Raw genomic sequence first — 27,620 nt, 5'->3', positions numbered from 1 at the left:
CTTGAAATTTGAGTTGAATACCTCTGAACTATATGAATCATCTGTTAAACCAAAGGCCCACAAGTACAAATAATAAAAGTACTAAATATTTTCTAATAAATAATAAAGTACATAATTTAACTACTGAACTCTGTGTATTGTTGTGTATTTACTTCAATAATCATGCTGTTATGAATCAGTCCCATAATAAAAAAGAACTCCACGTGTTTCCTCCAGAACGACGTGTGCCTGCGGGCCTGCGGGGCGGGCCGTGCGGGGCCTGAGGGGCGTGGAGGGGGGGGACACGCCCTGCCACCTCCGGAGTCAGTGTCACCGGGTCCAAGCCTCCGCAGACACACGTTCACAAGCGGGCAAGCAGGTTGTGCTATCGACGGAGGAAGAACCGGGCGTCTTGTGTCAGTGGAAGTATCCGAGCAGCAGGAACTCAGACGCGGCCGGTGGGTGGAGGCAGAGAGTCCGCAGCTACCTCACAGCCTCTTTGACAACCACGAGAGGAAGAAGCCGCCTGCACCGAGCGACGTCCACGGTAAGGTGCGTTTCCATCCCCCGCCTTTTGGTCCTCTTTTCAGCGGCTGTGCTGTGTGGGAATGCGGGGCTGAGCGTGGCTCCTGGCGGGAGGCAGCGGGGCGCCGGGGCAGTGGCACGCCGCCTCTGGAGCATCTTCCTCCGCCGGGGAGGAGGATGCTGAGCGGGGGAAGGAGAACATGGAATCAGGGGGTTGGGAGGTTGTGTTTGAATTGTTTGTTCGTGTTGTGTGGAGGGTTGTGTTGGCGTGTGTCAGCGCAGAGCTGTAGCCGCCTCAGAGGGCAGGTAGGGCGGCAGACACCGGTACCGGAGCCGCACTCAGCGTGGAGGAGCCGCGGGGAGCGAGCAGCAGTTCGCCGCTACACGTCTGGAGCTCGGCCTTCAAAGGAAAACTAATACACAAAATACACTAAATAAACCACAGCGTTAAAACTACATATAACTGTATTTAATTAAATGTGAACTTCTTTATATCTAAACTCTTTAAAGTGGCCGTGTACTCGGCTTGTCCTCTGACAACCTGATGAGTCGGACCAGGAAGTTGTTTGAAAGTGGAATTGGTTAATTTTCACATAATTATTTATATATATATTAAAACCATAAGTCAGAAAAAGTTGTAATAATGGTTATCAACATCTATTTGATATTAATTGCAGGCACACATATCAGTTCCCATTTAATTAATACCAAAATACACACCTGCTTCTGTTTTATTCTCTGTGATCGTTATTCAATTATTATAATTAATCCAATTATTTATAGATTAAAAACTCAATAGAAAGTAGAAGAGGTTGGAACTTTCCTTCAGCTTTTTTAGTTTTTTATCGGAAGTGGTGTGTTAACCATTTCCGTCTTCACGTCATCAAACGGAGCGTGTTATCAAGGATTTATGAAAACGATAAATTTGTAAATATTGGGATTTTTGTGGTGATCGAAGCGATAAATAACAGAAGAATGTGAGTGCGTGTGCATGTGCGTGCCATGTGGAGACCACTCGTTGAATCACCTCCTCCTGGCTGATGTGTTCTGACTGAGATGAAGATGAGCCTCCTCATCATGAGTTCAGACCCTTCCCTCCATGTTTATTAATTTCTATATAATATTTATCTCATCTCCTCAGCTCAGGTTCTCATCAGACCACAGACCCTGACGTTTAATTTCCCCCCATCTCGTTCAGAACTCTAAACATTGTGTTAAATGGGCTGTGAGCTGAAAACCAGCAGGTTCTAGTGATTAAGACCATTATTAAGTCCTCAAATGAGTTCCTTAGTCGTCTTCTATCGATTAACTAACTGACTTATAGTTGCTGCTGTATTTATAAAGGCTTTGTCATCATAAATCAGGTCTTAGATCTGAACTAAACAGGTTAAGGACACTGATTATCTCCTTTCATTCACATAAACATGCATAATTCAAACCCAATAAGCCAATGGGGTCCCGGCCCTGATCGATATCAGACGTTTGTCTCGTGTAATTCATTCACCGTCTTCTTAATGAAGTCCAACCACTCGTGCTGAGTCATGAAACTGTTCCCTCTGAAATATTTGAACACACAATGCCCCTCGCACATGTTGAATGAAACCAGTTCCATCATGAAATGTGGGAATATATCTTCTTTGATTCTATATATAAACTCATAAATAGCCTGTGCTGTGAGCAGGTTTCCCTCCCCAGAACCTGTTTGGGTGTGTGATGATAAACTCCACCTGTCACTATCGCAGCTATAAAAGACCCGTGAGCTGATTTCCAAATCGAGATCACAAAAAGCTAATTATCACAGGGCGACCTACATTTTGCTCTCAGTTTAGTGTTATGTATTCAAAGCTGTTTTCAGTCTGTTTAGATGCTGCTAGGCTAGAAGGATTTATAAAATCATGACTGCTCTCGAAGTGGAAGATGTTTTAAATGTTAATAATATAATATATCCACTTTTATCTTACAGTGTAAACAAAGTAGAAAGTTCACGAGTAGATGAGTTTCTTCTCAGTCTTCCTGTGTGTTTCCATTTCTCAGAGAGTTCTCACACAGCACAGAGAATGCAGAGGTATGTCTCTTCTGCATCTCTGGTATTGGGCCTCTGGACACCGCTGTGATTTAAAGACACCTCCTCAGCAGATAAACATCTTTTCACTCATTGCCTGTGTGGAGGAGCGAGTCCTATAAACTGCACCACCTTCCTTAGCCTCAGATTGTTATCAATCAGTTATGTTGAAGTGTGAAGTAACACATCTTGCACACATCTCTGTGTGTTGTGTAAAAATGCCCTTATTGATTTGCGTCCTCCGGTGAATTCTTTTCGATGTACGACAGTAAATCCCTCAGTGAAACCTGCTGGTTTAGTATCGCCTTTAGAGGTGCAAATTATGACAATTCATCCTTAGCCCGACGTGGGCTTATGTATTTCGACTGCAATTATTAACTGTTTCAGATATTGATAAATCATGCGATGATTTTCTTATTTTGTAATTTGATTTATAAAATGTCAGAGAAATGAAAAAAGGCTTGTTCCATAGAAAGCGCTCTCTGTGAATCGTGCACTTCTGTGCAGAGTTCATCGCACAGGCCGAAGCTGTTCCACCTCATTCCATTCACAATCACACATTCTATCTGGCAGGACTGAGATTTGCTCATGGTGTAATAACTTTAAAAAGACACTGTAGGCTTTGTTGTTGCTCTGATTTAAATGTGTTTCAAAGTTACAGATTGCTCTTCTGGGATCAGTTGTGCCCTCTCCTCGCCACAACAGGACTGTGTGTTGAGTTTGTGTTGCGGTCTTGCCAGTTAAAGCTGCTGAATAGTGTCTGATATGATAAATGCTTTAATTCAAAAGCAACAAACTGAATAGTTTAGTAAAACAAACAACAAGCAGAATAATGCATGTGTTTATTTAAGGAAAAAAACTAAATAAGATAAAAGTAGTTCACACACACTGTGGTTGTGGGATTTCTGCAGAGCCAGTTCTGAAGAAGGAGTGGAGTCCCTGCACCTGTGGTTCACTGGTTCTCAGGGGAACTCCCAGATAGGTTTGATTCAGCATTTGGTGGCAAGGCGGTGGATGGTGAGGATAAATGAGCAGGAGAAAGGGGCCATGGCGGCAACAGGGAGGGATCGTGTTGATCCCACATTCACCCTGAGGATAAACTTTACTTTTTCTTTTATCAATGTCGCTGAAACCATCTGTGATTTGAGGAACTAAACAAGTTTGCAGGTTGGTTTAACTACATTCCACTTGGAAACCCTTGGAGGGGAAAGCTGTCTCTTGCCACTTTAAATGGGATGACAACAACTACAGGGGACGGGTTGGCGACATTTCCAAAACTCAACCGACGGGAACGCCGCCCCCCCCCCCCCCCCCCCCCCTACACACACACACTCACACTCACACAAAACGAACAAGTAGAACAAGTGGAACAAGATTGTCTCGAGGTGAAGTAACGACACGCTGATTGCCTGGACTTGCCCTCGAACCCAAGCCGATCATGTTCCTCTGTTTCCACTTGTAGAAGTCCAACTCTTTACATGTGACACATTTTAAGTCAGTGTTTATTTTTTTAAGGGAGCAACAAGGAAAAAACTCTGGGGCTAATTTGGAAAGAGATGTTTGACTAAGACCCTGCTAGGTCAAACCTTGCTCTCCAGATCCGGAGCTTGTTGGATAAACACCTAGCCTCCTATACATCCACCTTGTGGCCTGCAGCCAAAGATACGCATAGTTTCCTCCTGTACGTCAGTCTTTCCTCTCCCAAGGAGCTGTGCCTGTCTAACCTGCTATCCCCCCCTGACTGGTTGAACAGAAATGGGTGAGCAGGAGCTTACTGGGATCATAACCTCCTCACGAACGACACAATGCAGCAGAGGTGGCCGGGGTGCAAAGGGGATAAAGGGCCGCCGCTCCCAGGGCTGCTTCAGAGTGAAGAGTGCAGCCACTCTATAAATAAGAACACAGTCAATTAGCAAGTTGTTAGTGAAAGTGAGGGCTGTTTCCCTCCAGAGGTATTTCCTCGTGTTTTTAATGTCTGCTCTGATTCTGATGTGGAGTTAACACAGCGATGGGTCTGAAGAGCAAAGGCCAGCGTGAGTCACTTGATTATTTAAGTCATCCATCAAGGAAACTAAGCTTAATATTTGCCTACTGTGTCGACACTTGTCATTGTGGTAACGACAGCAGGAGTCGGTGTTAGTCATGGATCGACCGTTTATCATCTCAGGGTTTCTGCAGGTTCAATGAGTTAAGTATCAGACATTTTAAAGATGATTTTAAAGAACACTGACCAAAGTGTTTGTTAACCAGCTCAGATAGAGCTTAAAATTCTGAAGAGTTAACCACGTTTACCTGAAGAAAATCTGTGACTTTCGCCCGAGCATGAACCACGTCTTCACTCCGGTACCAGGAAGTGAGCGGCCTTTCTCATAATCACTCCTCCTCGTCTGGTATCCAGCAGACAGCCAAAGCCGATTGCTACCTCTTTTCTCTTAAAACACACTTAAGGACATCTGACACAAACTCACAAACACACACACACACACAAAAACACGCACATCAACAACAAACCTGTCTTGGGACAACAGATTTGTTTTTTAATGACAGAAATTGGAAATTGGCAACAACCACATTTTTAAAGGTTCCATCGTTTGCCTCCGATAATATCACAATGTGATTGTAATGAGCTGTGTGTGTGTTTGTGTGTGTGTGTGTGGGGGGGGTGCTGTTCCCTTGTGTCAAGTAAGATAAGATACAAGGTATAGAGTTAAATCCTGTTGTGTTTCCGTCCACTTGCAGCGTAAATTGGAAATAATCTGTGGATGTTCATGCCTCTCGTGTTAAAAAACCATCAGTGTTGTGGTGGTGTTTTCTTCCTCGGCTCTTATCTGATGGATGGATGGATGGATGGGTTAGTGCGTTGATGTGATACTCGAAACGCTCATCAACTGGTGCCAGAGCTGCTCTGTCATTAACTATATCAGCCCGACTGGCAGCAACAAAAGCTGAAGCTATTGAGCATCGGTTTCTGAGTGCAGTGTGTTCACTGTGACCTGCCTTTGCACCGGAGACCTGATCAGAGCACTCTGTCACAGATATTGTTTTCCATTCTGGCAGAGCGTGTGTTTGTTCAAAAGCATGGATGAGTCGTGAGTTAGAGGAATATGTGTGTCTGTATCATGTCACCGAAGATTCCATTTTACACTTAAGCGTATTACAGACGTAATTAGAGAATGTGCACATCTTGGATTAAGAACAAAGCACTTATTAATCAGTCGATCACTCCGGTGCTGAGTGATGTGGCTTTTAATGTTATTATATTCCCAGTATCACATTCAATACACTGGGAATTTTTATTAAATGCATGGGAAAATGGGGTTTTGCTTTTAATCGGTCAGTCTTCACACCGACACACTGAGAGCTTCCAGTGTTCTGGGACTTTTCCGTTGTCTGTCATTGTCTGTGATTATCCCCCCCACCTACAGAGATGAATTACTATCTGAGTTTACCCTCAAAGTGAATAACCAACATGGAGCGGTGACGGCAGCTTGAAGGGGCCTCAGAGATATCCAGGTCCAGGCCTCTTTCCACTTTTGGAAAATGAGTCTGCAGAATAAGAGACGGTGCAGCCGTGGCCTGTGCCCCAGTCTGCTTCTGTGATAAGGGCTTGAAACTGACTCGCCAATTAAGGCCTGTTGCCATCGCCGCTGCATGTCTGCGTATGTGAGCTTGTCTCGGGCTGCGGACATCGAGTCTCCTATGTCAGCCACTGTGTTAATGGCTTCCTCGGATCGATCATAAAAGACCACTGAGCTCTCTTTTCAAGTCATTCCAAGTGCATCCACAGTGAAAATCAAACAAATCCCACGGCTGTGTCCTGAAACACTCGCTCATTCTCTTCTCCTCACATTATAAACACTCAATATATTCACTGTACAGTGAGTAATGCACCGAGAGTGGATCTGAAGGATGAATCATCCTTTTGCACAAGCACCAACAGGTGTGGTGTTGTAATAATGGTCCACACCGGAATCTATACTAGAGTCTCTACTGCTGGAAAAGTTTTACAACCAGTTTGACAAGTTTGAACAGAACAGAGCCTCCGTTGACATAATGGATGAATTATATGCAAGTTAGAAACACAAACCATGACATTTACCCCAGTGCGCAGAGCAAGAGGTGTTTATCGGATCGGAGGAGACAACATAGCTCACATCACAAGAAACCCCAAAGGCAGGTAAAGAGAAATATAATGAAGATAAAACAAAAGGGAAAAGGTATATATTACACCCCACCAGCATCTTCCTCTTACACACACTCTTCAGTGGCAGTGTTGTGATACAGAGCTTCACTTGTTTCAGTGCTGAAGATGAAAGGGGAGTGTTATGTTTTTGTAAAGGTGTTGGAACAACTCGTTCCCATGTGACAGGCTGCTTGATGGTTCCTGATTTTTGCAAAACGAGCTGCTGTGGTTTTCGTTACTGGAGAGCAGCGCGCTGGGACTCGCACCGCGATGACCACACGGTGCAGGGTCATGACCTCACGGCCCTGGCACGGCAGACAGATTACTATTGCCGGTCTGGGCCGGAGCCAGGCGTAAACTGAAGCCGCAGCGCCAAGAGGTTGTGTCACTCAGAGGCGGCTGGTATCATTTCACAATCCCTCTGCTTCACAAGAAATGTAGACAATGCACTGTTGCAGGTGTTTGCCAATACACAGGAACACAAGCTCACACACACACACACACACACACAATCTCCTCTGGCCTGGCTTCTGATAGCGAGCAGTGACCTTCATGTGTAGATTTGAAACTGGCTCATGTTTTATACTTTAAAAATAAAAATTATATTAAAGAGAAACAGCTTAAATCCTCGAAGCCCACAGCCAACATAATTAATTCTAATTAGATTAGCCTTTCACTACCTCGGGGGGGCGGGGGGGGAATTACAAGGAAGAGAAGACCTGCTAGTTTTTACGGTAATGTAATCTCGGATAATGGGATAATGATGAATCCGGGATTCATCATCATGGAAAAAGTGATGTGTTTTTATTCCAAGGAAAGAAGTCAGGGTTTGACTTGTTGACTTGAGTTCAGTCTGATGTTATCTTAAATTCATCTGAACAGCTCAGTAACCACGTGTAGCCGTGAGGATGTTGCAAGAAGAGCGGTGCCGATGGGCATGGCTTAGGGACAATATGGCTACATGTGGTGTTTTTAAAAACAAACGTTATCTCTGTCCAGACTTGTTTCACAGCTGCAACATAACAGAAACAATCTCTCTGCAGACTCACACCTGAAATCTTAGTTGCAGAGAATACTACAAACTAGAATGATGCAAAATTACTTTTAGTTTAACCCACGTAGAGTCGTGACAGATTTGAGCCAATCAGGCGGTGACTGCATCAACCTCTTCCTCTCAACTGTGGAGTTTTGAAACTAAAATAAAAGTAGTATGATCTTTGCCTTATTCTTGTAATACCAACAAACACGCTGTCATCTTGGCGAAGGGTAAACATGACTCAACATTTTTATCAGTGTCTCAAGTGCAAGTGATTTCTTTCCATGAACTGATATATGTTATTGATCTAATCTTTATATTCAGTCGTTACCCACGTCCACTTCTCACTTTCTCTTTACTTGAGATTCTCATCGACAATAACCTGAAAACGACCGGGACAGCAACACCATCACGTTGTTAAAGACTTATTGATGATCTGTCTTTAACGATTTTACTGTTGAAGGGTAATGACTGTATCTGGGAGATTCAGGACATGTTGGTTCTCGTGTTTGTTTTGGTTTCTTTTGAGTCTTGGCTCTTGGATGAGACTTGTTTGGCCCCGGAGTCTCTTCTGTGTCCTGGCTCGGCTTTGTCTTAGCTCTGTTTTGGCAGCGGGATGTAAAAACGACTGCCCTGAGGGGTTGTCCACTTAACTCCGCTTTTCAGGGTTTTTATTTACCCTGTTGGCAGTGTGCTATTAAGTGACTTTCACTTTGTGCTGCCTGGCAGTGGCATTCGAGTTGACTAATGCTTCCTTAATTATTGGCTGCATTTTTGCAACGTTTTACTCTTGCTATTCTTTCCCACACTCCCCTCCCGCCTCTGTCGGCTTTTGTCCGTGTATAATGGCTTTAGCTGGCGTGCAGCTGTAGTGCCCGATTCTCGCCTGTGTCTCCAGCAGCACTCAGCTGACCCGCTAATGGAGGAGTGAGTGAGGAAGGGCCGGAGGCAGCAGGAGGACCGCAGAGCTGCCGCTTAAAACAACCTGCCTCTGCCAAACAGCGTCGACCTCCTGGGGAGAGGGAGAAAAACCCTCAGTCAGAGAAAAGAGGACGAGGAAGCATGAAATCAGGCCCGAGTGCAGCGAACCTCTGCAGCTCAGCTCTTTTCTTATGCCACAACTTGTTATGTCAAGTGCAGACGTTGTCCTTCAAGTGTCAAAGTTGGGCCAAAATATCAGCGTAGGTTAAATGCTCACAATTTGGCGACAGTGGACAGGAATTTGACCGTGGTTAATCATGAAACTGGATAGTGTTTCATCCCGAGACGCGGTTCTTCGTCAAGATGGCATCACAACCCGAGAAGCTGCCCCCTTCAGGTTTTAGTTCTCGTCTTTGCCGCCCGCTGTTCTCACTTTTCCTTTCAAGTCATAATACAGACTTTAAAAAGGAGGCTGCTTCGTTCATCAGGGAGAGGACAAGGTTAATAATCACAGAATGTCTCTAAGCTTTATTCTGCTGATTCTTGGCAATCGCTATGATTGACAAGTGCAAGTATTAATAAAACATTGATTTTTTTTTTTTATACTGCCAGGAAAAGTGATTTTTAGCATGAAAAAGAAAAAAGGGAAAGAAAATGTGCCGGCGGCCTCTGGAAGCAGAGGAGAGTTTTTCATGCTCACTGAAAATCCTTTTTCTGATGTCTTGAATTTTGTGGTCACCGTCCAACTCATGGTTCTCATTCTGCTTTAGACTCAGTCTTTCAACCTCTTATCATAGGGTTTGTGTTTGTCTTCATTAAACTGGATACCCGACCAACGCCCAACGGTCGGCAATGGCCAAGGCCAGGTGCGGACAAAAGTTTGATATTCATATATTCATATAGTTCAGGTTCAGACACAAATATATGAATTCTTGCAAGGATTCGATCAGGCTCTCTGCTTCTACTATATGTACCAGTATTCAAGTGTCATCACACTGTAGTGTCAAAAGATTTCCAGCATCATCAGCCCAAATAATTGCGTTAGGAATTCAGTAAGGAGGCAGAAAGTGTTTTCTAATAGAAGATCACACTGTAGCTTCTGTTTCCCATGTTGCCTTGTGGGAGATAAACCCCATCAGCCAGAGTGACAGGCGAAGAGGTGGAGCTGTCAAACCCTGGAAGAGTGTGCAGGTGTGTGTGTGTGTTAGTATCATGAATCTGGGTTATGTGCGTCCCTTCCAACACTTTTCCAGCTGCAGGAACATTTCCATTGTCGGGCATTAATCCGTTGTGACTCTCAGCCCCTCTGCCCTTGTCCTCGTGTCCACAGGGAATAACTGAGAAGCACAAGCTGGAATCTCATGGGCTTTAGCAGAGGACCTTGACTTGACCTTTTTTTAATTTCGCTGTCTGTGCATACAGAGTAGTAAATCTGCATGTACATTAACTTGTCTGTGAATTATACACCTTGGAAGAAAGGATTAGAGTAGTTGTTGTGAAAGTGAGCCTCGATGGGAGTTTCTCTGACTGTGAACGAGAGGAGTATTAAATCCAACTCACACCCTGTTTGTAAAGGGAGCGTAATTCAATATTGCAAGCACAGAAGGCAGAATGGATACAAACCAGGTAAATACAAGACTGTTTGTTGTCCGGGCCACGTTTGGCTCAGGAGGATTTGGGTTGCTGACTTCTGCCTTTGCCGGGAATCCGCTGCCTGGGAGGCAGGATGAAAGACACACGGTGGGAAACAAATCACTGCTGTGCTGAGTCCCTGAAAGTGCTGATCGAGCGTCTGCCCGGACTTAATGCTGGGCTAATGTTGGCAAGTCTTTACATGTAGGCGTCCCAGCAGCCCCAGCTTTTTTCGCAAGTTGGTTGGCAAACGTAAGATGAGACTGAGCACGTCATGACTGTTCGCTTGTTCGGGGGAAAGAAAACGATGCCAACCGGAGACACAAGGCCGTCAAACATTGTGAAGACTCACCTGTGCTGTAGTTGTGCGTCTTTGTTGTGGGTACACACAAATGAGCAGCAACATTGGGAGCATGGATGCGAGCTGCAGACGGCGTGACACTCGTTTCTCATTGGGGCTGTAGGCTGCAGCGAAGGTCACGCCTTATTTGTTGTTTGTTTGGTTGTTGATAGGTCTCAAACCCTTGTCGTACTTATTGTGCAGATAAGATTCCAAGTGGAAACAAATTGTGATGTAATTTAGATGATTGGCCACAGATGCTCCTAATTTCGGCGGAATCGAGCCGCGCAGTCTTCATCAGTGGAAAGGAAAATTAAATATCTTTGTTTTGGGGCCAACTGATGCTTCAGCTGTTGCTTGCGGACAGTCTGTGTCGGTGAACGGTTCAGGAAACCGGGCATCGGTACTGAAACTAATCACAAGCGGCCGAGCCCTCGGTCAGGAGCCAGGAGCCACGTCCGCCTCTAGCTGATGTCTTTGCCGTAATCAGGACCATGTAGGACCTGGCCACCTGCCACTGCTGATTTATTGTATTGAGTTGGCCCAAATAAGCACACATGGTCCATTACACCGCCGCCATTAGAGCCGCAATTGATCCAATTAAGTCGGCGTAGAATGAGGGCGGCCGGACATTGAGAAACACAACAAAAATCCTTGAAGAAAAGACATGAAGGGGGGGTGAGGGCCACTTTATCTTGGGTCGTTGTGTGTCTGTGACGGGTAACACACACACACAGCTAAACACACACAGATGCCAAACCACCCCTGAACATTTCCATCTCTCTATCCCTGTGTGAATATTCATATAATCTTCAGACTAGTTGCATGTTTCCTCATTGAAGGTCAGAACACAGAACAGCTGAGCCCCAGTTTAAAATTTGCTGTGTGTGTGGGTGTGTGTTGGTGTGTGTTGGTGTGTGCCTGTGGGCATCCGACTGAAGTAATTAATAAGCTGCACGTTCATGCATTCTCTTTTTCTTGTGACCTTGACTCACATTACTGTGATTCACGGTGTAGGCTCTGTTTTCAGACCAGAGTTACTTATTCAGTTTGTATTAATTCTTATCCCCCCCCCCCCCCCCCCCCCTGCAGGAGCTGCCTGTGAACCTCGACGGGTGAGAGGAGCAGACAACAGAGGAAACGACCAGACTGACACACATCTACAGCGGCGCAGCAACATGGCGTCCATAACGTCCATAGCGGAATACTACGCCGGCAAGAACGTCATGATCACGGGGGCCACGGGCTTCATGGGGAAAGTGCTGGTGGAGAAGCTGCTGAGGTCGTGCCCCGAGGTCAAAGCCCTCTACATCCTGGTCAGACCCAAAGCCGGGCAGTCCATGGAGCAGAGGGTCAGCGACATGATAAAGTGCAAAGTAAGTCATTTTCCACCCACTGCTCCCCCGATTCTTGTGGATTTGGTCTTTATGGTTGAGAAAGAGATGATCGAGCTGCACTGCACTGGAGAGGCGACTATTAAAGCTGGAACCGTTATTGAATAATCCATAAATTGGAGAAAAAAAATCTAAATTAACAGCAACAAAATTGTTTAATTAAATTCGCTTATTGAGCAAACACAATAAACTTTGTGTGTTTACGGCTCCTCACGTGGGAGGATTTGTGTTTTTAAATGAATAGTGATTTTATCAATCTATTCATTCTCGCTCTGGATCCAGCATTTAATCACTCAATACTCATTCCAGTTCTTGAACTAGGCCTGAATTGATTATAGATCTAACATGAGCACTTGCAGGTCATTGGTGGAGTTTTCATGAGGGCAGGGATTTCTCTGTTAATGAACTCGGTGAACTGAGCCTTTTTTTTAATAGATTTTTTAAAACTCTAGATAAAGACTTTAAAGGAGAATATCGAGGATAAGCAACTTGATGAATGGGACACTGCGAGCTAGCTTTCTGTGTTATTGAATACCGAAGGAACACAGAATAACAATGTGAATGAGTTGTTCTGGAGGAGCAGAAGAAAAGGTGACTATGATATTATACATTCTCTCGTCTGTTCTGTTGTTTGAACGAGACAAAAGTTACAGATTATAGATGAATCACTCACGTCTTCACCGAAATGTGCAGTGGTTATGGTTTAGTTTAATATGAAAAAATTATCACAAGAGGAGGTGAGGATGAGGAGGTGGGACAATGAAGAAGGGAAGAAATAAAGGAGGTGCATGGGGGGGGGGGGGGGGGGGGGGGGCATGACTCATCACAAATTGGACTGAATGAAGTGATGTATCGGCACCGGAGCGAGTCACTGAGGTTCAGAAGCAGCAGCTGTGAACTCACATGCTCCTGCTCTCCGGGGGCTGTCGGCCTCAAACTGTCAGACACACCTAAAGAGAATCACACCTTCCCTGTATCGCCCCCACTTCTCTATTTCTGCTGCTCTGGTTGAACTTGGTGCTTCGCTTGTCGCTCTGATCACCGCTCTGGATCTGACCCCTTGAATTTAGACTTTTTCCGGTCTTTTCATATCGCTAAACTTTCCCGGAACCTCTTTCACTGTGAAATTAATTTAATTCTGTTAATTCCTTTACAGAAGGAAATGAGAGGGAACATTTAGATATGACATTATGATAAATAGTGCACAATAAAATATATAGAATTACCCAGGTTGTTAAATGTACTTTACCTTCGACTCCGGGGGCTTGTAGAATTCTCTCTCCTGTTGCATAAACTAAAAACAGAGCAGTAATTTGGTTATGTCTGATATATTTCTGTCAATCAACTGATCATTTTAACCCAATAACAACATTCTAACCAGGATTAGAGCAGTGATTGTTAATCCTCACTCAGCCAAATAGGATGAGAGCAGCTGTGTCAACAATATCAATACTCCAAAACATCACAGAACTCATGTTGCACAAGCGATTACTCCTGTTCTAAGTATTTCACCCACTTCACATTCACTCATAGTGACGTATGATTTTTTTTTCTGCTGCTGGTCTTCCCAGTATTCCCCCCCCCCCCCTCAACAAATTTCCATTGGATTTGGCATCGCTCTAATAGTGTCTGCTATCAGGGCAGCAATTGATGCTCTGCCAAGTGCAGACTCACTCAAGCTCGGGCCCCATTCACAAGTGATGTCATTCAATTTCCACTTGCAGGCCTCAAGTTCCAGTGGGTATTCATGCGGGTCCTGGGATCAGTGTTACACTATTCAGAACAAGGATAATTCATGGAGGAGAACAGTGGTTTCGGTCTCTGGAGCAGCCTCTCCTCTCTCTCCTCTTTCAGGCCCGGCCCATATCTTTCTTACCACCTGTTGCTAGATAACAGCCGAGCGATCTATCCCACGGAGCTGCCCTGAGCGAGGAAAAGGACAAACCGATAGGAATCTCATTGTCTGCGCATCTCGGGTGCACTTTCTTTGACATTTAAGCTTCGTCCACCTCTCTGTCCGTCTCTGGTGCCAGGAACTGAATGGCCATGTCAGATCTTTGGATACAAGTGGGCTTCTGGGTCCACAGGGTTCCTCCCCTGCTGTTCGGCAGGATTCTCCCACCCTCAAGTGGGCCGTTAATCCCTGCACCAGTCTTAACGTTCCATCTCTGAGTTCGGATGTCCGCTGGAGAGAGGTGGGAGGTGGAATCTCTGGTTGGACGGACGGGGATGTGTGGCACTTTGCCTTCAAGGCAGGATCCTGATCAGAGGAGGGTTTACTGTGTGTTTACTGTGGAAGGAGTATTGATTCCTGCTGTAGAGGATGTGCAGTGATCAATGTGTCACTTTGTGCTTCTGTGCCTCAGCATTGACATCGTGTGAAGGCCCTTTAATAAAGCTTCTCTCTGCAAAAACCATTAGATGATTGAAAGAAGATGAATGTAATTAAATAAAGACTGAAATTAATAAAATAGATGAATGCATCCCTCAATAAAACTTGATTTTCACCACTTTAAACCAAAAAGGCCACAGAGTCTGAATCAACCTCTCAAATACTTTCCACCGTCTCCTCACGACATTCCCTGATGGTCGCTGGTTGCCAGTCTGTGAGTTTAGCCGAATGTTTCCCGCCATATTTGTTCAAACATGTTGTTTAATGGCTCCGAGAAGGCGAGATGTTGAACCAGTTGTTTATTGAGCAGATGTTGTCTTGTTGCTTGAGCAATTACGAGTCGGCTCCACTTTTTTCTCCGCAATCGTTTTGATCCTCGAGGTTTTTATTCATCCCCAGTTTTAGGGGGTTTTTAGGGGTTTGCAAAAAAAGCAGAGATTATTGGAAGTTGCTTTGTTTCTGAACCAGACGGACCCACCTCACTGACGTCCTGTGTATCAGATTAATGCCGTAAATACCAGAGCTCAGCTCATAATGCGTCACTGCTGGTGTTCAGGAAACAAGCCTCACCTGTATCTGTTGTGTTCATGGAGTTAAAACAATAAGGGCGTGTTTGTGAATGTGTTGCATAAAAAAGTCTGGGAACTTCGTGAGGCAGGTGCTAGAACTAGAATTACTACTAGATTGTTGATGGTGCATTTCAGACACATGGATGAAAAGGAACATGCCGTTTAAGAAGGTTTTATATATGTAAGAGAAAAGTTGCACTCACTCACCTTCTAATTCTCAGGCTCCGGTTGTTTCTGCTGAACAGTCCTGACGCAGGGCTCCTGCACTTTCAGCATTAAAGACCATTGATCACAGGATGTTTGTTCCCCAGTCTGACGTTCGCTCTGTGTTGAGGGTGCAGCCCCCTGCTCAGTGGTTTCCAGTAATTTCCCCATTAACACAATCTGATCCATCATAACTACATGGTTTTATTGATTTCCTCTTGTCTGCATCCAGAGCCAATGCGATCTTTCAAGGTTTATTGATCCTTCTGGCCTTAACAGGGCACCGCTGTGTTTTTCCACTTGTGGAGTTGATGAAATTGCTTCCTGAACTCTTAATGCCACCTGAAGAATATACGACTCAATCCTGAAGGATGAACAGACGTTTATTCTGGTGTCGTTTTCTGCTTTAGGGCTCAAAACTGATGCCTCTTTGAGTAATAAATAAGGCTACAAATTAACTCCAGTTTATTAAACAAATTGGCACATTAAGACGTCCCTGGTGAAGTCATGAAGTTTTAGCACAGAGTCTCTACATTGGTTGGAGAGTCTGTCAGGTGTCTGTGAGTGACCATGACTTTCTGTAGCTTCATTTCCCTCTGAGACCCGAAGGGGGCGACACAACTTAAAGATGCCCTTTTTTTGTTATTTGGCATTTTGGTATTGGATAATCGATACTGTGGAAATGGCTTGGGGAGAGTGAAGAAAGTCGACAAACCGATCTCAATGAAGTATAAAAAAGTGGGGCAGAAGTTTGGGCGATTGCTCGGGATCCGGTGGCAGGACAGAGGAGACACTGCTCTCCATATCACAGAGGCTCGTGTTCATCAAGATAACAACCTGCTGCTGCTCCGTCTTCAGATAAACTCTGATACCTATCTGATGCAGAAAATCCGCCCGAGTGACACAAGTCCGACTCGCCTTTCCTTGTCACAACGACAATCGATATTACGTCAATGGAAAGGTTTCACATCTGAGCCGCAGGGTTACATCAAGATAACGACTCTTGAGTTATCCAACTCCAGCCTGAGGATTATCTTCACGAGCCACAAAGGGTGAAGCAGCAAACACAATGAGGACGTTGCATTCCTAAAACTTTACGTGCACACTAGTGCAATCGCACCAACTAAAGGTTTAAGAATTTAACTAGAAAGCATAAGAACCTGAAAGATGTCATCAGGTGGACAGTGTTCAACCAAGGACAGAGCGTGACTGTTACATTTATAAAAGTAGTCTTAATCTTAAATGGTGATGAAAATGTCAGTGTTGTATTTATAGCTTGTTTCAGTCTCGTCATATTTAATGAGAACACAAAGACCTGCCGCTCGCACCGTAAACTCAGCCTCATGTCTATTTGTCTGCTCTTGGAGGGGCTAGAACATTCTCCTTGGCTCCCGATGACGTCACTGTCTGAGGGACCGGAACACGATGCCACCAACATACCGAGCGCCGAGCCCAGACGCTCCATTACTCTAAACCTTGTTCTGCTCATATCGATTGGTTTGAATTGATTTGTGTACGGCGAACGCCGCCCGGAGCCAGACATGAGAAGACAGTCCGTTTTCATTAGCTTGCATTGATGAGGGTTTCTCCTAAATCCCGAAGCTTTGATTTAGAGCTTAATAAAGAAAGAGCAGACAGTGTCTCTTCCAACGTGCACATTAAGTTTATCGTACTGATCTCCAGCTCCGACTGAGAGGATGTTTTGCTCAGCAGCAGTGTTGAAATGTGCAGTGACATGCGCTGGTTAAATCAGTTCTTATGCCTCTGGGAGCCTCGGAGGGAGGGAGGGAGGGACAGGGCTGGATTGAAGACAGGATGAGGAGGAGGAGAAGAGGAGATGAACCCTTTTTTCCTCCTTAATATGCTGAGGGCTCTGGGGGATAAGTCACGTCTGTCCTTCCTCACAGCTTCCCACGAGACGCCTCGCTTTTCTGACTTCTCTCGAGACAAAGCATTTCATCCTTAGCATCAGGCCTTGTCTCTTTTTTGACAGATGGGAAAGAGAACATGGCTGGTGTCAGAAAAATAAGAATTAGCCACGGTTCCTCCATTGTATCCTCCGTGTTTACACCGTGAATAAACAATTGTCTGGCTTCTTTTGTCCGTATATTCCTGCTCACATCCTATTATTCGACTAATATAGACTGAGCGTGTCAGGAAATGGAGGTCAACGCTGAGGGTGCAGCTGTTAATTGCTTCTGTCTGACACACTTTAGCAAACCTTCCCTAGCTACAGTAAAATTTCCCGGCATGTCCATCTCTGATTGGTGGTCTGGCTTCCTCTGCCAGTGGGACGACCAACAGTGTTGAGGATGAAAGCCAAATCCCAGACTCTTAGGGAGATTTTAAACAAACAAGAGGACGAGGACCAGGCCACATGGTGACCAGATGTATTAGCCCCCATTACACTTTAAGCAAAGGAAAGTCACAGCGGAGAAGTGACTCTACAGACCTTGATTCTTGCTTGTTCACGAACACGACTTTGTTTGTCTCGACTACAAGATGAATCACTTGTGGCTGGAAGGCAGTGGGGATGTTGTCCTCGTCGCAATGCGTAGAGGAAACACAAACTGGTGGAGCATTGTCTCCCGGTACAAGGCGGTTTGCCCGCCGATGCCCAAGGGCCGGGGGGGAACGGTGCACTGGTAGATGCGAGCGGCGGAAGGCTGGCACAAGACCACTTATCATCCATCTAACAAAACAATCACACAATGCCATTCTCTGCCACAACAAAGAGCCCTCTGAAGCCCACTTTCTACTGCCTCATTCACCCCCCCCCCCCGAACCCCTCTGCACTGTCTCCCCTCTGGGTCAGTCTGAAGTTTACCTTCGGATCAAGGGCTCCTTCATAAGAACAATCCCAGTTAAAAGTCGTGCTGCTATTTTTCTGTGAACAAAGGGTGTGTTTCGTTGTGTAACACAGGAAATGAGAAACCAGAGCGTGGCCCCAGTCACGACAGAGCTGGTTTTGTAGCCGGTTTACATCCGGAAATGTGGCAGTTGTATTACTCTCTATTTACTCTTTATGTACCTAAAGGCGTGAATCACGTCAGTTAACATAGATGAATATGATGATGAACTATTGCACTCCCTCAGGTTGTTCAACAGGATCCTGTTGATGTTGCAATCAGCCTTTAACTGTCTTTTCATATTTCTGCTTGACAGAACAAGTCCATATTCCTGATGTGGTCCGTCCTGTAGATCTAGTTTTACCGCCAACACTATTTTCTCTAAAAGCTTGAGTAAGAACTCAACTTAATGCGGTTACAAGTTTCCTCCTCGGTCGAAACCATCCCTTGCTGTCCCCCGGTGTTGAATTTTTTAAGTGGTTTTGGTTTCAGCAGCACTCTCAGACCTCATGAATAACAATCGCACGACCAGAGGGATGCGTGTCAGCGGCTGTTCCTCCACGAGCAGTCTTTGCTATTCTGGGACTTTTTAAGACACGGTTGATCCCCAAAAGTCCTCGTCAGTGACATCTCAGAAGAAACTCTTTCTAGCTGACGCTGCTTTGTGAGGATTATCACTGTGACAGATACAGTGGGTCAACGGCCACATTAACACAGAGGAGTTCACGTTGGCTCTTGAACTTTCCTGAAGACGTCCTCAGCAGACGACCCAGACACTTTGGGGGCTACTGGCAAATCTGGTTGGTTTGGTTTTGCTGTGAATCACAGAGAAGAGAGAACACTTTGTTCAGTGACACTGCAGAATGTACAAAGAGGGACAACATTCAGGTGAGGGGTGGTGTCTAGGTATGAGGAACAAAAAATTCCACTCCGGAATTAACTTCCCCCAAGGGCAAATGTCTGGAGGAATAAGCATTCTTGCAAACGGGAAACTGTCTGGACTTCAGTGCATATCTGAGAGCAGCTTACGACCACAAGACACAATGATTTTGCCTTTTTTAGGAAAGAGATGAGAACACTGACACTGACTGAATCTCTTCTTCTTCTTCTGCGGCCGCTCTCTGCAGACTGCCGCTCTTTGACTGCCAACTGCTGCCATAGAGCAGAGGGATGGGGGATATTTTTGCATTACATAACAGAAGCAGTGCTACGCTATGATGCAGAAAAAACGTTGCATGATTAAACCCTTCCCCAGCCGAATGGGAATGGCTCTTGGTCATGACTTAACATACTGTACGTCAAGGTTTGTGCCTGATATGGGCAGCGTTTGGAAAAGAGAGGAAGAGCAGAAGCAGAAGAGACTGATGGACCCACAGAACATGAATATAAACTGATGTTTGAAGCTGTTTAATTCAACGTCTGTCCTATTCAGGAAGAGAGCTCTACTTCCTGGGACATCTGACGCACAGTTTCATAACAGAGAAAGCACGCACGTCGATGCCAATCCCTTCGCTTCCCCTCACCCTCGTTCTTTTTCTCATGCCATCTCCCACCCTGTATCTGCTCAGTGTCTTTCTGCACAGCTGCGGGAGATGTCAGCCACGCCGGCGGAAATAAAAAACTGGCGCCACTCTTTTGCGGCTCCTGGAGCCGGGCCTCGCCATTCTAACGCTGCTTGTTAGCATAATGGCTTGTTAAACTGATGTTTCTCTGTGTGTGCGTTTGTGTTTTGGCAGCTTTTCGACCGCGTGCGGGAGGACAACCCCGACTTCCACCAGAAAATCTTCCCCATCAGCAGCGAGCTGATGGAGCCGGGCCTCGCCATCAGCCCGGAGGACGTGGAGAAGCTCAGCGCCTGCATCCACATCATCTTCCACTGCGCCGCCACCATCCGCTTCGACGAGCCGCTCAAGTGAGGATCACGTGGACACAAACCCCCTCGTCTCAACTTTACCAATCCTCCTTCACACGTTTTCTCAAATCGTTGGGAAATAACTAATGAAATTCATTAATACTTATAAATAGTTCGGTGTAGTTTCTAGATTACTTTCAACAAGGAGGTTATTATTTATGTTACACAAAAAACGCCTGATTATTTTAGATTTTTTGTTTTTCTGGGGCTTTTAAAATTGTACCAATCATGTTCAGCAAATTCAGATTTAGGAAAACACTTAGTCGACGGCAAATGCAAATGTTCTTACATGCAAATGTTCAGACTGAAATAATAGCAGTCTCACACACACACGCAGACACACACACACTCTATTTAAAAGCCTTTCCCTTACAGACATTTCATCTCCATCACACTTGCTCACCCCTTTCCTACCTCTCTCACACACACACACACACACACACACACACACACACACACACACACACACACACACACACACACACACACACACACACACACACACACACACACACACACACACACTATTTAACACTGTATGTGCCCTCTCTCCCGTCAGACTCGCCCTGCGACTGAATGTAATCGGCACGCAGCAGCTCCTGAGCCTGGCCCACCAGATGCACCACCTCGAGGCCTTCATTCACTACTCCACCGCCTATGCAAACTGCAACCGCAAGCACATCGATGAGGTCATCTACCCGCCGCCCATCGAACCCCAGAAGCTGATCGAGTCCCTGGAGTGAGTGGACGAGAGACATTCGAGCAATTCTGGTTTGGCGGCATTCAAGCTGCGAGGGATAACTGTCTCTGAAACTGTTAAACTTCCTAAAATATTTAAAGACAGACAGGTTGTATCGACCCTCAGGAAATATGTCAAAGGTGAAGCGTCATTTCATATAGTAAAGCCGTACAACAGCTACTTAATAACTGAAACGTAAATCATTTTTTCTTCTAAAGTAAAATATTAGATTCTCATCCATATGTTATATTTACTAATCATAGGGAGCATAAGTAATATATATAAAAAAGTATCAGTTTCCTTATTTCGTACCATCTTTGAGAGAAATGGGTTTAAATGTGTGATTTAGCTTGGTCCATGTCCAATCTGCTTACATGGAGGAGGCCAACATATAATAACAAATACAGATATGTCTGTTCTGTTTGTCAGTGCTTCGTGTGTCTGACTGTGTATTGAATTTCCTTGTCAGGTGGATGGATGACAGCATGGTGCGGGACATCACGCCGGGCCTCATCGGCGAACGGCCCAACACCTACACCTACACCAAAGCCCTGGCCGAGTACGTGGTGCAGCAGCAGCAGGACAAGCTCAACATCGGCATCATCAGACCCTCCATAGTGGGAGCCAGCTGGCAGGAGCCGTTCCCTGTGAGTCCACGGAAATCAACCACTTTCACATATCGTACTTGGACATGGGAACAGGCTCGTTCATCCATATGACGATTTCTAGATCCCTCCTTGTTAAGTGTCCTCCTGGGGCAGTTAAACCAATGGACATGAGATATAGATTGACGTGAAGCTGCTCGGGTCAATTCCTCCCTCCTCTTGAGTGGCCCAGGATGGAAGATAATCGGTTAATAATAAATTAGGACGATTTAAAAAGAGAAGTAATGGTGGAGCAGGAGAAGTAGGGAAGGTTGAGAGACCAGAGAAGTTTACGTGAAGTCTGATACGTCCTTTCCACCAGGATGGATTCAGTGCAGATCAGAACCGACTTCTTTTAGGAACAGAACATTACATAGTCCAGATTCCATTCCAGTGGGAACTAATCTGATGCACCAATTACTGTTTTTTCCCAACCACCAAGAGACTTTAGAAGAAGGAGAAGGTTACGTAGTGGTAGCTCAGGTAATTTCCACTGGAAGGGAATCAACCTCGTCTGGATGCAACTGCTTTCCTTGCTTGGTTTTAAAACAAATGTTCAGGTCATTCCTGACCACAGCCCCTCCTGTGTTCCCACCCCAGGAAGTAACATAAGCCCGAACAGCTGTTTCAGAACACGAAAACATACACACACTAAATGTGAAGGATGTATAAAGTTAATGTCATGAGAGTCTCAGAGGATTAACACGTCTCTGCTGCTGCTCCTCAGGGTTGGATCGACAACTTCAACGGGCCGAGCGGAGTCTTCATAGCTGTAAGTAAAACACATGCTGTTCACGTTTAAACACAGTTTTTGAATTCCCGTTAAGTCTCTTTTGTTCTCCTATCAGGCCGGAAAGGGAATCCTGCGCACCATGAGAGCCAACAACGATGCGGTGGCTGATCTGATCCCCGTGGACGTGGTCATCAACCTCACTCTGGCTGCCGGCTGGTACACGGCTGTACACAGGTCAGTTAACAGAGGCACAGACTCGTCCTGAAAGAACCTGAACCTCACATCTCGAAACTAGAACCACACTAGAATCCAGTGTGTAGTTTCCCCCTTGATGAGTAAACTGACTCAAAAATATATATTAATATATATTTATGTTGTTTTGAGGACGGCAGCTGTAATTATTCAGTGTCCTCTTATACCCATAACACTGTTCTGTTGAGCCTTTTTAAGGCAACCTGGTAAAAGATTCAAAAGTCGGACACGACACCATTTAAAAAGACAGGATTCAAATTAATGATGGTCTACAATTTTCAATTTAAGCAAAGTTAAGCAGCAGAATCATGAAACACTTTGAGACCCAAGTTACATAAAATACAGGCTGTACGCAGGGTACATAAACATTCTTGTGTTATGTCAGTGTTTATGTATCTGACAACTTGTACTTATATTTTAGAAGAACAGCAGAAAAACAGAACAATCAGAGTTTAGTCTTAAAGCCCCGTTGGATATTATGTGTTTAATTTAATTTCAGTTACCCCTCAGTTTCTCAGCCTTTATGTTTTTCCCCAATTCTGGTTTTGAATTTATGATCAACCTTCATAGTCTATTTGCTCTGTGTTGTAAGTTAATTGGGACTAATGTGTTCTTATCGACCTTCTCCCACCTTGCAGACCTAAAACAGCTCTGGTGTACAACTGCACGACCGGCGGCATCAACCCGTTCCACTGGGGAGAGATCGGTACGTACGCTCCCTCTGGGTCCTCTTGCTCTAAGGGAACAGAACACCATTTATAGGCTAGTTTTGTCTGGCAAACCCACAATATTGTTGTGCGGCTCGGCTCTCATCATCACAAATCAATACTCCAGTGTGGTGATGTAATGTCCTGGTGTTATGGTTGTGCGGTTGGGTGTCAGGGGCCTCGTGGGGAGTGAGTGCCCCCAGCTGGCAGGAGATGGAAGATGGATTTAACCCTGATGAGGGGGTCGGTCATAGATATAGACACATTTTTCTACAATTCAATTTCTTCAACTCAAACTGAGTTTAACATTCAGATTTAGAGACTGATGCACAGCAATGCAATCAATAACAGTAGACCAGACCCTTTGTTTTTATCCTAACTGTTTGTTCTGAGCTGGGGATGGAACGATGGAGCGTCGGGACGAGTGAAAAGTCAGTTTCCCTCGCAGCGGCCCTCACGTACAGTGGGATTAGAGGCTTTGGATGTCAGACTGGCCCGATGGCAGGGGACCCTCTCTTTCCCTCTCAGATTAGCAAACATGTTCCCTCCGCAGAGGGAAATTGCCACCAGGCGGCTGCGAGCAGGATTAGGTCTCATCCCAGCGACTCCCCCGGTTATGAAAGAGGAATGGTGGACACTAATCTGACCGAGCGAGAGCGAGCAATGAAGCTAATCGAGAGCGAGCGGATCAGAGGAGGCGAGAAACAACGAGCAGAATTCGATTTTCTTCTCTTCGTGTGATATTAAAACGATACGTAAAGGAGGAGGATACTTTAGCCCAGTTTATCCTTTCCAATGGTGTGTAGTGGACGTCTGTGGGCGGCTCAAGGTTTGCGGCGCTCCTCCCGACCAGGCGGCAAGGAGCCGGACCCCAGCTGGCCGTCACCTTGGAATCCGGTCACATCCCTGTCGCCGCCACCACGTATCTGCTGCCATGGGAGCAGCCGGTTGCGAGGCCTAGTTTGCGTGCCGTGTGTGACGTAATGTGTAGTCACATGGCCGCTGTGTGTGTCTGTGGACGACTGATGCTGGAGGAGGAGGAGGAAGGGGGGGCTGCAGCTCAGTGCTCGATGGGGGGGAAATGATCAAGGTCGCATGTCTGATCCTGGAAGTCGTGATCCCACAGAAGCTGCAAATCTTTGCGTTTGTGTGTCGGTAACTTGTGTAACATGTGAGTTTGCTTTAAGAGATAAAAAAAAAAACTCCATGTTGCATCATGGCATCACCACAGGCCTGAGCCCCAGCATGTGTCTGGATTCACGTCACAGGGTTTAACTTCCAATCATCTGAAAACATATGCACTGATCTTTGAAAAAGGGTCGTTAAACAACACTCACCACTGCTCTTACCATGTTTCCTCGAGCTCCACAAAAGGAAAGATATGTTTAGGAATTAGGCCGTCATTGGGTTTTGTGACTTCATCTCATCCGTTCGTATCTTTTTTGTTTTCTGCAGAGTACCACGTGATGTCGTCCTTCAAAAGGAACCCTCTGGAGCAGGCCTTCCGCCGGCCCAACGCCAACATCACCTCCAACTACCTGATCTACCAGTACTGGATCCTGGTCAGCCACAAAGTCCCCGCCCTCCTCTACGACTTCTTCCTGCGACTCACCGGAAAGAAGCCGCAGTAAGACTCCAACACGCCTGTTGTGCGTAACACCTGAAGAATAGTTCAGCTGTCTTGACCTCCGACCTTTGTCTCTCTCGCTCTAGGATGATGCGCATCTTTAATCGTCTGCACAAGGCCATCGACCTGTTGGAGTATTTCAGCGCCCAGGACTGGGACTGGAAATCGGACAACATGAGCATGTTGTTGAAACAGCTTACACCAGATGACAAGAAGGTGAGGTTATCCTCGCACTCATAATTCCCTCTCTGATTGGTCACAATGAATAATTTTACTTTTGATACCTTGAATTCTTCTGACTTTTACTTCAAATGAATAATTTATTTGCAGTTTCACTTTAAATTATCAAAAGTTCTTTATTCAATTAAATAAGTTTGCTTCTTCTATTTGAACCCGATGACACTGACAATATAATCAACTGTTCTAGCATTAAGGAGCCCATTGCTCCACCTTGTGGCTGAAAGCGGTATTCAACTTTATTTCTTGACTTTGGTATCAACATCTGTCTTATTTCTTTGTTGCCCTCGCAGACGTTTAACTTTGATGTGCGTCAGCTGAACTGGCCCGAGTACATAGATAACTACTGCATCGGCACCAAGAAGTACGTCCTGAACGAGGACATGGCCGACATTCCTCTTGCCCGGCAGCATCTGAGGAAGTAAGTGAACTTTACATATTAAGTGTAATGAGTCTATGCAAATATGCTGCCAAAGGATGGTTTTACCTGAAAACAACTTACCCACATATACATATTTAAGTTTTACTGTACAGACCAGATATAGAAATCATAGTCTTATTGTTTTAACTGTGTCTCTCTCCTTCGCAGACTGAGGAACATCCGCTACACCTTCAACACTCTGCTCATCATCTTCATCTGGAGGATCTTCATCGCCCGCTCGGAGATGGCCCAAAACATCTGGTACTTTGTGGTCAGCCTCTGTTTCAAGTTCCTCTCCTACTTCCGTGCATCCAGCACCTTAACCAACTGAGTCCTCTCCCCCCCCTCGCCTTTAGAAATCAGCAGGACTCGTTTCGGTGTGGATTATGGAGGATCTCTACGTGCGGGGGCGGCGGTCGAGTGAAGCACTCAGGATGGAGGAAAGACGTCTACCAGCCGTGAATTATGTGTTTCATTTTGGAAATCCGTCACCAAACCCCGTCCGGAAAAAAGTGTTCACTCATTTTCGAACCCTCTTCTTCTCAAAGTGGCCAATTATATATGCAACAATAAGCCTTCTGGGTGATTTCTACTTTCTTCTCCACCACATGGGCTCCATCCTCTTGGATCTCGGTGCCTTTTGCCTTGGGACGATTTCTTCTCTTTTTTCATACTTGAAATATAGGAGTTCTTCAGTGGAGGACAATTTCTACGAGGTTACTTTGGGTGTTGGTTTTTTTTACTTTGGGGAAAGCCACTTCCTGTCTTTATTGATGCGCAGGTGATTTGGATATCTGCACGTCATGTATTATGTGTATCTATAGCCTTTTTAAGATCAAACACACACACACACACACACACAGACAACCGCATTACTAGATACGGAACATACAGATCTGCCGTCTTTCTTGCTGAGGTCGTCACTTAATTTACCGTCACACGATTCTGTCTCGGAACACTCTTCCACTTTTTGCCTGTTTGTACAGAAGTTTTTACTGAAACTAAGTTAACTACTTTTACATCTTTATACTTGCGTCAAAGGCTCGTCTGTTAAGTGGTAGACCTCGGCAGTGTATTATATATAAATAAGAGTACATCAGAGTTGAGTTTATTTATATAGCCCAGTGGGATATATTGTACAGTGTTCCCAACTGTTTCCAACCGAGCGCCGTGAACTTTGACCTTTCAGGAAATAACTTAAGAACCGAAGTGGTTAAATAAGGTTCTTGGTTTATCTTATTTTAGAGAAGGTGAAAACTGCCACAGTGACTCAACTGTAATGCTAATACACCGCTTGAAGAAAAGAAGGGAACACTTATATCACCAAGTCAGATAAACTTGAGCAGAGTATATGGAAGCTATGAAAGCTACAAGCCGGAGCTTTTCCACCTCGGCTTCATGTGTAAGAAAAGAAGGATCTTTGTAAAGCAGCTGTTGACTGCGAGGAAACAGGCCGGAGTCTGCAGCAATTGTTGTTACTGATTGCAATATATAGACTCTCATCTGCTTAAAGGGAAAACATGATGTATTTGCAAGTTGATATACAAAACAAAAGTAGTGGACCGAGTATTGAGCCTTGAGGGACGCCCTACCCCAATTGATGGATAGGCTGCTTTTTTTAAGAAAGACAAACTGCGATCGATGTCTGGACCTAAATCACAAGAGTGACAGATTATATACCCCTCCCCCCCCCTGTGATACATTCTCGACCCCTGTTTGGAAAATCTGTACATATCTGAACTTGCATATTATTCTTATAGATTACCAAAAAAATTGTATTTTACTGTAGAATTCTTGTGCGTGGTGAGTGACTCCACGTGATTCCACCGCAGAGCTTCCGACAGAGTCTACCAAGAAGTGTTAAAATGGTGACGGGCGATTTTTTAACTAAACTGTACAACGTTGTACAGGTTGACTCTTGACTGAGTTCAAATACATAAATTATGAGCGTTTATGGGAGAAAAAGGGACAAAACTAAATAAAGATTTATGCAAAAATGTCTGTGGTTCACCGTCCTTAATTTCCGAGGACGGTGAACCAAAATGTCTGCAGCAGCGCCTGTTTGAACTTTGCAGAGCGCCAGGAAACCCGAGGGCAGGAGCTGGTGAACTGTATGTTAGCAAAACGGCAACACATAACGTTGTGTTCTTCTTTCTGGTGTCATTTGCAACATGTCTGACCGCCTGTGTTCCCGGCTCAGACATCACGTCATTCAAGTCTGCTTGGCAAAACTGAAATAAACAACAAGATGGAATTAAGCAA

At 45.2% G+C, this 27,620-nt stretch overlaps 1 protein-coding gene across 3 annotated transcripts; it reads left to right on the top strand.

Moving 5' to 3' along the window:
* The first annotated feature begins 349 nt into the window (after positions 1-349).
* Positions 350-27,620, top strand: si:dkey-97m3.1 (fatty acyl-CoA reductase 1). 3 transcript variants are annotated; one of them, XM_062383120.1, is made up of 13 exons: positions 350-531; positions 11,771-12,054; positions 19,823-19,998; positions 20,558-20,737; positions 21,207-21,384; positions 22,109-22,153; positions 22,230-22,348; positions 23,005-23,072; positions 24,529-24,700; positions 24,787-24,916; positions 25,231-25,358; positions 25,527-25,619; positions 25,715-27,620. In XM_062383120.1, coding segments are annotated over exons 2-13 (1,488 nt in total). In that variant the 5' UTR covers positions 350-531; positions 11,771-11,856; the 3' UTR covers positions 25,716-27,620. The 3 variants fall into 3 exon arrangements, with proteins under 3 accessions (XP_062239104.1, XP_062239103.1, XP_062239102.1); XM_062383119.1 differs by lacking the exon at positions 25,715-27,620 and having other exon boundaries at positions 350-526; positions 25,527-25,704; XM_062383118.1 differs by lacking the exon at positions 25,715-27,620 and having other exon boundaries at positions 25,527-25,704.

The sequence above is a fragment of the Platichthys flesus genome, chromosome 23 (assembly GCF_949316205.1).
Source record: "Platichthys flesus chromosome 23, fPlaFle2.1, whole genome shotgun sequence".
Classification (NCBI taxonomy): domain Eukaryota; kingdom Metazoa; phylum Chordata; class Actinopteri; order Pleuronectiformes; family Pleuronectidae; genus Platichthys; species Platichthys flesus.
Note: the sequence above shows the minus strand (reverse complement) of the source record. Positions and strands in the feature narration are given on the sequence as shown.